The sequence below is a fragment of the Crocodylus siamensis genome, chromosome 4, assembly GCF_052110815.1.
Source record: "Crocodylus siamensis isolate JL-2025a chromosome 4, ASM5211081v1, whole genome shotgun sequence".
Lineage (NCBI taxonomy): Eukaryota > Metazoa > Chordata > Crocodylia > Crocodylidae > Crocodylus > Crocodylus siamensis.
In genome coordinates this window covers 30,099,244-30,109,846 of record NC_143398.1, presented here as the reverse complement: position 1 = coordinate 30,109,846, position 10,603 = coordinate 30,099,244, and the positions used below count along the sequence as shown (strand labels likewise).

Genomic DNA, 10,603 nt, shown 5'->3' with positions numbered 1-10,603 from the left:
CCCTGAGCTACATTAGCTCCCAACAAACTTTAGGCATTAGCAGAAAGCAAGGTTTTCCTTTTAATCCACAAAAATCAGAATGATTTGGAATCAGAGGGCATGTCCAGATAAACGTGGATGTTTGTTTCCCTGGGGACAAGTACTTGTCCCCAAGGAATGCCCTTGCCATGTGAACCCTGGTGCATGGCAGGTTACTCTGGATAGGATAGAGGAGTCTGGGGCCAGCAACTCGGGCCAGCCTGACCTGGGGTCCTCGGAGCCTCAGCAGAAAGCTTGGCTGGCAGCTGGACTGTGGCTCCTGTCGGTCAGGCTCTGGTTTTGAGTGGCATGTGCTATTGTCGCATGTGCCCTCCTTTTTTTTTCAGTGAGAGTTTTTTTTACAAGTTAACAGCATGGGGAATGCTTGCATGTGCAGTGTGTGGTCCTACAACAGGCCTGCAGTGCCACATACTGCACGTCCACGCTCATCTGGATGTGACCAGATTGTTCAAGGTTGTCCCTTCCCTGGTGACACGCTGCCATGTGGGAGAAGCAGGGTGATTTGAGTTGGGGCCACCTGAGCTAGAGGAAACTTGTTGGCAGAACATTCTCTGCGAGTGACCTTCAGTTCTGGAGGCCACTCATTGCACTCTTTACCCTGCCTTCTGTCAAAGTCAAGGTTTATCACCATATTTTCTTACATACCACATGACCCCAAATAAAGGTATCTGGGCTTTTGGGAAGGCAGAATGAAGAAAAAAAACTTTTTCCATTATGGCTGAACAAAGCCCAATTTTCAGCTCACTATATGCTTAATCAAGAGCTACAATGGTAGCTAGGTGGTTCTCAACCTTTTAAAACTCATTCCTCCATAACTTTTCTTAATTTGGCTGTACCCCAGTTGAGACCTCCTATTCCAGCGCCATGTTATTTCTGCATGTTGAACAAAAAGGTGGGTGTCCAGGGTGTAGTGCTGAGAGCAGAAGGGAGGCAGAACATTACCGGTCACAGTGTGGGCTCAGAGTGGAGACCTGGGGCACAGAACCCTCACCAGGGCTCACTTACTCCATTGAACTTCTTGCAGGTTCTGGTAATCTATATAAAGACTGTGGTTGTTAACCCTTCACAGACGAGGCTTTTACAAAGTACTTGTTGCCACACAGTGAGGATTGGGGAGAAGTCAGACTGAGAGGGGAATCCAGTCTCTGGCTCATTTGCCCAGCAGAGGAGAATAGCCACTGGGTGAACTCATACTGAGCAGAAACCCCTCTTGTCACTCTGGCACCCCAACCCACCTCCATTTCAGTGCCCTCCCCATTATCATCACCCAGGACTTGTGCTCCAGTTGTGGCCAGGAAGAACAAAACCCAAAGTCTCCAGGATGGGGCATGCCGGGAGGGGCTCCTGTTTCATCTGCTACCCAGTTTATCTGGCATCCTGCCCCAGAAACAAAGGTATGCTAGACAGTTGAACCCGACTGCAGTGGTAGACAGTTCCACCTGGCACTCTAGGATGCCATGACACCCTGGTTAAGAACCAATGCCTTAGCTGCTGCTTAGGACTGGTTTCCATAGGTGGATCTACCAATTTGAAAAGTACTAAAAACATTCTGCTAGGCTATGAAATAGGAGGAGAGCCCAGAAACACTTAAAAGACAGCAAAATTTCCAGAGGAAAGGTTAGCTTGATAAGTGGAACATCAAGGCTATTAAAAAGGTTGACAGAAGTCAATCGTCATGGTGCTCTGTGACCAGTGTGGTCCCCCAAGGATCTGTCCTAGGACCTATACTTTTTAACATCTTCACCAATGATGTAGACATTAGTGTCTGAAGTGGGCTGGCCAAGTTCACCGATGACACCAAACTCTGAGGTAAAGCATCCACATCTGAGACAGAAGGGCAATCCAGGCTGACCTTGACAGGCTGAGGAAATGGGCGGCTAAGAACCTGATGGTGTTCAGCACCAAAAAATGCAAGGTTCTCCACCTTAGGAGGAAAAACCTGCAGCATCCTTATAGGCTCAGCAGTGTTACACTGGTTAGCACTATGGATAAAAGGGACTTGGGGGTTATGATTGACCACAAGATGAACAGGAGTCTTCAGTGTGATGCTGTGGCTAGTAAAGTGTGCAAAATGCTGGCTTACATCCATAGGTGCTTCTCAAGCAAATCTTGGGACGTCATTCTCCCATTGTACTCAGCCTTGGTGAGGCCGCAGCTGGAGTACTGCGTCCAGTTTTGGGCTCCACAATTTAAAAACGATGTGGAGAAGTTTGAGAGAGTCCAAGGAGAGCTGCGCACATGATCAGAGGTTAGGAAAGCAGACCTTATGAGAGGCTTAGAGCTATGGGACTCTTCATCCTGGAAAAGCGCAGGCTCAGGGGTGATATGGTGGCCACCTATAAATTTATCAGGCGTGTTCACCAGGATCTGGGGGAACATCTATTCAGCACAGCAACCCAAGGAATGACAAGATCAAATGGTCATAAACTCCGCAGAGACCAATTCAGGCTGGACATACGGAAGAACTTCTTTACTGTCTGAGCCCCCAAGGTTTGGAATAGACTGCCGCCAGAGGTGGTTCAAGCACCCGCTTTGAACACCTTCATTTGGATGTTTATCTTGCTGGGATCCTATGATCCCTGCTGACTTCCTGCCCCTGGGGCAGGGGGCTGGACTCAATGGTCCTTCGGGGTCCCTTCCAGCCTGAATGTCTATGAAATCTATGAAAGAGAAATGATCATCAGCACCTGTGGAGTGAAGTACAAAGAGCCATTAGTCAGTTGAGTCCCTACAGTCAACTGACTGCCTGAATAGAAATGCCACTGCTGTTGTGAGCAGAAATCAAAGTTGGGCACTTCTACTCTGGGCAGGAAATCAGATTCCCTACTTACAATGTGCACATGTGGTATGTGAGTAAATATGCTATATTTCTTGGTATATAGCAAAGAGCCTGTGCCCGCCTGGCCTTGAACATCCGGTCACGTGCCGCTCGGGCCCAGATGTTAAGTGCTATCTGTCCATCCATCCCTGCTGTTATGTCGAGTGGGTGTCTCTTCCCGGAGTAGTCTTCCCCAAATCTTGACTGCCACAACTTTGGAACTTTCAGAAACAATCAATCCTTCCACTGGCTCTCAGTACTTCACCATATTAAGCTTGTTGCCCTTACCCTATGACACTCGCAGATCCACACCTCCAGATTTGTTGGCTCTTGTATTTTATTGCATCTGTCCCTCACTCCCAGATTCACTGTTTTACTTCTCAGCTACACAGAAACTTCTTAATGCTTTCCTCCACATGGGTCATTATGCAGGCTTACCTTTGTAAGCTAGTAGTCTTAATACCTTGTAAACGAAGTTGTAGAAGTATATTTGAGAGAAAAAACTTTGTTCCATTATGTGTAGTCAGTTGTTCTACAAAGTAGGGCACTATAATCATTTCTTGATACAGTTTGGAAGGTCTCTGATGAAAAAAAAGTTCCACTCTACACATCATGGTATAAATATGTATTTATTTTATTATCTTTAATCAACTTTACAATGTCTCCTGAAACAATGATCCTGGTGTTAATATCTGTCATAAACATATAACTAAACTTTGTGTACTTATATTTTATTTTATGAATCTGAATTTAAATACAAATCCATGGGCTTTTCCATATGAAATTAAGCCAAAGAACAAGTGTAACCTAATATATTATAATGTATTAAAGATGAATGTAAGACTTTAAAATCAGGGTCCTATGTTCACCTATGTATATTTACATATTTGATTATTTTAATATTTACACTTCTATGCAAATACTATAATCATAAATCTGTTTTTCTATTTTGTACACTTTTATTTTCATTTTTGTTCAATAATTTTATGTAACACACTGCATTTCAGATAAAACAAACTTCAGTATTTTCATACCAATCCTATGAAATTACAGATTGGACTCACTAATGATGTGTCAAGATGTTTGTTTAAAAATACTGATCCATAAGAAAATACATACTATTTTCATAATATTTTTATTCTTAATTGTGAAAAAATAGGTCTATGGATGTAAAATGACAGTTATTTCCTCTTTATATGTAATATTTTGGTTTGAATGGCATTTTACCTGAGATGCATTACTATTAAAATGCAACGGTAATTAACTTTATACAAGTAAAAGTTGAACATTAAATTTTAGAGGATTGGGAAATTTCACATAAAAATACGCTGGACTCCTATTTACTGAAAAATATCCTATATATATAACTATATATAATCAGTACATTAGGAAACTCGTCATAATTTTTAAAGCAATGTACTACTTTTTTTTCATTTTTGACATGAATACAACATGCCTCTTTTGGGACCATGATAGCACTTCCTTTAATTGGAAGTGATATGTATTCTTTGAATTTGGAAGACATGGCAGTCAAGCCAAGTGGGCTTTCTGAAATAAAAATATATATGCAGCCTCATTAATGTTACATAGTAGCATCTGACACAGCAGACCACTTCAGATCAATTTTACATATTACATATTACCTCATCTCAATAAAATAGTTAATTACAAAACAAGACAAAACATTGTATGTCTACTGCTGCATGTTTTCTGTCTCCTTTGTTAGTTACAATATGTATTTCTATTAACAGATATTTTTATAGATACTTATATTTAACTATAGCAAATGGTCACATATATTTCAGGCTTCATGTATTTTGTTACTATCAGATATTCAGTTAGGCACAATAAGTTGTTCTTTGTAAACTTAATGAGAAACCATGAAACATCAAATCATTAATTAAAGTTAAACTAAGATTTTGGGACTACATTTAAGATGTTCACATCCACTATGTACTGCACGCACAAACACAGTGACCCAAGTAGTCTGAGCCTGCTTCTGCTGAATTGAACAATTCCATTGATTTCAATGGAATACAGCCATAACTTGGAAAACAAATATTTTGGCGTAGGTATTGTTCAGGTTAGTTTTCTCCCATCCATCCGCAGTTCCATGTCATTTAAAAAGGATAAATCCTACATAACAGCACAAATCGGTATGAATTATTGTTATTTTATTTATCTTGATATACCTATTAGTTAAGAACCAAGGACCTCCAAAAGAAATCAAACCAAAATGGGTGGGTAAATATTTTGCAAGAGCTTGCGAATAACCTTCTATCATAATATCTTAACATAAGTCCTTTTGAAGACATAAAACATAAAAAGCGTATTAGTACTTCCTATACTTATTATACCAACACTGTATGATTCATTCTGGAAGCGTGTTAAAAAAGCAACTTTGACCTCCTAGTATATTGGCTCTTGCAAATCACTACTTCAGGAACCTATAAAAAAGGTAAGCACAAAATCAACATGAGTTCATATAAACCCAAAAAATCATGGCAGAATTCTTATCCTATAGCATGTTCTGAAAATAATGATTTCACTTATACTAAATTAAGGGAGTACAAACAATTCAAAAAACCCAGTAACTGAATTCTAGGAAGTGATACGGGATTTTTTATTTCTCCAATGATGCAAGAGGTGTTTTGGGCATAGAACTATCATTAAAGTTAACAGGAACTTTCTTCTCACTTCCCCTGCACAATGATTAGAAAACAGTTTACTAAAGTTATTTTACAGATCAGTAAAAGAAAAGATGTATTTTCTCCTTCCCCTCCCTCCATTTTAACGTGTCAGATAAGGAGAATAAGGCAAAAATAGATTAAAACACATTTTGCTTTGTAAACTAAGCTACAGAACAGACATTCCTTTAAATGAACTTTCATGCTCACAAATAATTAAGCTAACTTTTTAAATTATCCATTTACTTCCCATAACAAAAGTATATTTCCTATTTATTCAGTGCATTTGAGAAATATTTCAAAATGTAATGCTTGCAAGGGGAGTTCATTTTGAGTTTTGGGAATGAATCCTTAAAATTTAATTAATTCTTTCCGACAGGAATTAAGGAGGGCACAAGGCCTCTGTGACAACCTTTGGTGGCTACCATATACTGTGTGGTTTTATTAGAATTTTCATAATTTGGTTCACTGTAAAAAAAATGTAAATGCGTTATCAATTTCAAAATTTAAAAAGATTGTGGGGCCTACCATCCCTAAACAGCCTTCATAATTATGATTTGCCCCCTTTTCTACTCAGATTAAACAACTTATTTTATGGACAAATATTGGCTAGTAAAGATACCAAAGACTAGTATGGGTTACACAGGAATAATTATACAATCTCACAATATTTCCCATAAAAGACTTCAAAGCTCACAATTGCATATTAGTCACTAAACAAAAGAACATAACACACTTTCCACATTCATACAATAAATGTCTTAATTGCTAAAGGAAAAAAAGACAAAATGCTACAAAAGACAATTGAACTTATTCCATTTTTGTGTGTTGAGCATGAAAGTTCACTTTTCCAGTTCTATAATGCTCTGTCTCCTACTATTTCTTTGGTATTCCGTTCTCATTGTGTAAATTCTCAGAGAATCCTAAAGGTATCTTTTTTTTTCAAATGCAAGTATTAGTAATTGTATGAAAGTGCAAACCAGAATAATGAAAGCCATAATACTGCAGAACAAATTGAACTTAGAACTTCTGATTTCCTTCACTCATTTTTTATAATGATTGGGGGCATCTGCAAAAGCAAACTTCAGTCTGTAGGCTTCTGCTAGAAGAACACTAATATCTTCATCTCCCCAGTGCACTGTGGGCAAATTCTGTAGAAATATCAGCAATTCCTAGAGGTGAGAAAAAAAGGAAATATGAATAAATTATTTTCCAATACAACTGTAGCATGTTGAGTTTCTTATTCATTTCCATTTGTGTGCTACCTCAAGGTCAGAGATAAGTCTAAGAACCCATTATGTTAAGTACTTTTCTTACAGTAGTTTAAGCTTGCAATCTAACTATCTATTATTACATTTATTTGTATTGTAGATATTCCCCACACAAGGGTATCAAACCCATCCACGACCCCAGGCCAGATCAGACTGTGGGGTCTAGCAGCTATGGGGCAAGTGGGGTAAAGCAAGTGGTGGCAGCATGGAGGTTAACTCAGTCATCACTGATGCATCCTCAATGGGGTTCCATAGCTAGGAATTCTGTGACAGGTCCTGGCCCACTCACTCAACCCCAAATTCCTGGCTACCCCCAACAGCTTTGTGGTACGGATGAAATGGCTCCACAGAATGGAACCAGCTCAAAGGTCATCTCTTTGACACCCCTGCCCTACATGGATGAGGACCCCATTGTGATATGCACGGGTGATATGCATTAGAGAACTAAATTGCTAAAGCATTCTTATTTTACAGACAGCAGATCTAAAAACAAACAGCAGTCAGTCACTGGTAGAACTGGAAATTATATTAAATTTGGATCTCTGAAGTCCTGTTCTATTGCCTTAACATATAACTATTCTCACACCCAGCTATTTTATTAGGTTATTGTAAATTTGCTAAGCTACCCACAGTTCTTAATATTCGTTCAACTGTTGCAAATTTCAACTCAATTTTTTCAAATCTTTACTTCCCTTTGCTTTATAATAATACTATACTCAATCCTTAAAATTTTATAAAAATAAATACTGCTAATTTTATTTTTAACTAATTTCATTTCTTATTGCCATGTAATGCTCTATAGTTATAGTACTTTACTGACAATTCTGCATACACAATTTCAGAATCTAATTTAGTAACCCGGGATGACAAAGGGAGTGAAGAAAGGTGCCCAGTTTGGAGACGCTTGACATGCTGGAAATTAAAATTCTATCTAGTTGGTTTTTTACGTTGGAAGACACACAACAAGAGAAAAAGGAAAAGCTAGATTTTAAACCATCTGTTAATCTGATTTATGCACTAGACAAATGAAGGACAGGCACATGTATGGGGGCAGGCAGGGAGGGCAAGAGGCAGGTATCTAGCCCCTCGCCCCTTGCTGCTTTCCCCACCACAATGGGGGTGGGGGGGGTAGGATGAATTGAAGACAACTGTCCAATAATTAGATTTTATACATGGGAATTTAAAACAAATTGATTTTTCATATATAGAATATAAATATTGAGGGGTCATCTTAAATTTGAAGTCATCTTGCATTCAGGTAAATATAGTATTATGTATCAGTATTATGAGTTTATGTACTTGTTGAAAAGTACAGATGTTCTGCTCTGGGTTGAATTAGGGTTACAAAAGAAAAAGGCCTTCAGTTTAACTGGTTGAAAAAGTGGGAAGATGTGTTGTGAATAAGGTACAACTGATGACTGTAGGAGTATAAGGGCCGGTTTTGCAATTAAGGTGGTTGAATTCTGGTTTATATCCCCACCTGTGCCACAGAGCTTCTTTGTGATGTTAGCAAAATCATTTTATCCAAATCACTTAAGTGGCCACTAATTGTACATTCCTCATTTCCTGAGTGCCTGACTTGAGACCCTGGGGTCTGATCTGCAGAAGTGCTGAGCACTCACAGCTGCAGACAAAATCAATAGGAATTGTACTTTGAACACATAAAGTGCTATATTATAATGCTAGGCACTCTGACAAAACAGGTCTTAGAGTCTCCAATTGGTTATTTGAAATTAGCAGATACTTTTGACCTTAATTTCTCTTTGCCTGAATCCTCCATCTGGAACGTGGTGATATCATCTCACAAGAGTGTTGTGAAAAAAATTAGTAATTATGAAGCTCTTGGATAGTTAGTGATGAGCAGCAGAGAAAAGCCAACAAGAAAATGAACTATGAGGAACAATGAGTAAGTGAGAGAATTCTGGCTTCAGAGTACGCTTGAGTATGGTGTAGTAAATAAGGTGGTGCTGTGCATTCCACAACAAAGAGAAAAAACACACTGAACAACTGCTCTTTAAAAGAATACCATAAATTCTGGGCACTGAACGAGGAAGTTGTCCACTAGAAAAAACCACTAATATGAGATCACGTAATTGGACCCTGCAATACAAATTCAAAAGGAGGAGTTCAGGATGCACAGCCATTCTGGCACTTCTTAACTTTGCATGCTGGACTTCACAACCTTAATATTCTTTTAAGTAAATGTTGTGTGAGCACACATGCATATACACAATCTTTTTCAAAATTCTTTTAATAGTGAATTAACTTCCCTCTTGACCCTCCTCCACAATTTCATCATGTGGCATCAAACTGCTACCCTCAAAGTTCATCAGAAGGTTTGGAGCCTATAGATCCACCCCACAATCTTCTGCCGTTTGAGTTAAAAACCGTAAGTATTCACAATGGATCAGCACTAGAAGTGTTAAGATCCACTGCTAGTTGTTTTTAAAGCACTGTTTGAGGAATGGTGAAACCAAAGAAAATTCCAGGATGTGCTGGAGAGCACAGGAGTGAGAGGCTCCCTGTTGTCAAGTTCAGAGGCCAAGGCCCAGACCTAGCATGGCTTGTAGCAGCCCAGGGCTACAATTTAGGGTGAAGCCTGACTAGGCCCATGCAAAACACAACTAAATGTGGACAGTGTTTGGGAAATTAGGTGCAACAAAGTCTTTACTGTGCAAATTATAACTTTTCAAAGGCATATTAATTGGTCAAGTCTTTGATGAATTTTACAGGGATAACAAAAAGTATGTTCCTGACACAAGGGCCTCTCCCTGCCACATTTCAAGTTCCTGGGCCAAAACATGGGATGCTAGAACTCAAAGGATTGGTCACCAGAACTTCTAACATGGGCAAAATAATGCATTTTCCCTTGTTACTTTTTTAGAAATTGCTAAACAGGCTTGGATAAAACTTCTACCCCTACCCGCCCCAATTCAGCCTGAGACAGAAGTTGACATGGAAATTTCAAGCCAAAAGGTTAAATTTAGAATATACATATATATAAGTAACTGAATGTAGGATTCTATAATGCAGCGGTTCTCAGCTGGGGGTCTGTGGCCTGAAGAAGAGACAGGAGTGGGCCTGCCCTACCCAGCCCCACAGCTTCCATCTTGCAAGCAGTGCTGTAGATAGATGGGCAAAGGTTCACACTGCTGCTGCTCAGGTAAGTGGGGCTTTGGGGCTCCCCACTACCAAATCCCACCCGCTGCATCTGGGGCTGTGCAGGCAGGACTATGGAACCAGGCAGTAGTTGTGACACAGGTACGCCATGGAGTTATTATAGCATGCTAGGGGGGGAAGGATGTAATGATCTTATTTTCCACTCTGCTTGGTGACTTGTAGTTGCTTTTAAGAAGAGGAACTAGATACAGAAAAGGTGGAACAGGTTCCCTGATTCAGGTGCAAGAGACTCAGGAAGGGGAAGGAATATGGCTTCTCTCTCTCCCTCATATTTCTTCCATCAGAGAGTTATTTTGACTTTATATACTTCCTGGTAGGCTAAGATATAACACTTGTTATACAGAATACTGTTTGTAAGAGGGAGAAAAGAAAATGTAAGCCAAACAGTGTTATAAATCTGACAAGCATAACCATAAATGAGGAGCAGCCATACTTAAAAATGTCTTAAAAATGTGCTGTATCAATATTAGGCATGAAGGTGTTACACGGTTGCCAAAGCCACACAGAAATCCTCCCCCAACCTCCCCACTTGATTGCTTTCTGCTTGTTTGACAGATATGCTACTAACTGTAATGAATAAATTAACACTGCATAGCAGGAAGCCTGTT

General features: G+C 39.5%; 1 protein-coding gene across 2 annotated transcripts in view; it reads right to left on the bottom strand.

Moving 5' to 3' along the window:
* Positions 1–5,010: 5,010 nt before the first annotated feature.
* Positions 5,011–10,603, bottom strand: part of TBC1D22A (TBC1 domain family member 22A) — a 449,980-nt gene continuing 444,387 nt past the window's right edge. For both annotated transcript variants that reach the window (XM_090042105.1, XM_090042106.1), the window contains one exon: positions 5,011–6,716. In XM_090042105.1, coding sequence (XP_089898231.1) covers positions 6,588–6,716 — 129 coding nt within the window. In that variant the 3' untranslated portion in view covers positions 5,011–6,587. The remainder of the gene's footprint in view (positions 6,717–10,603) is intronic.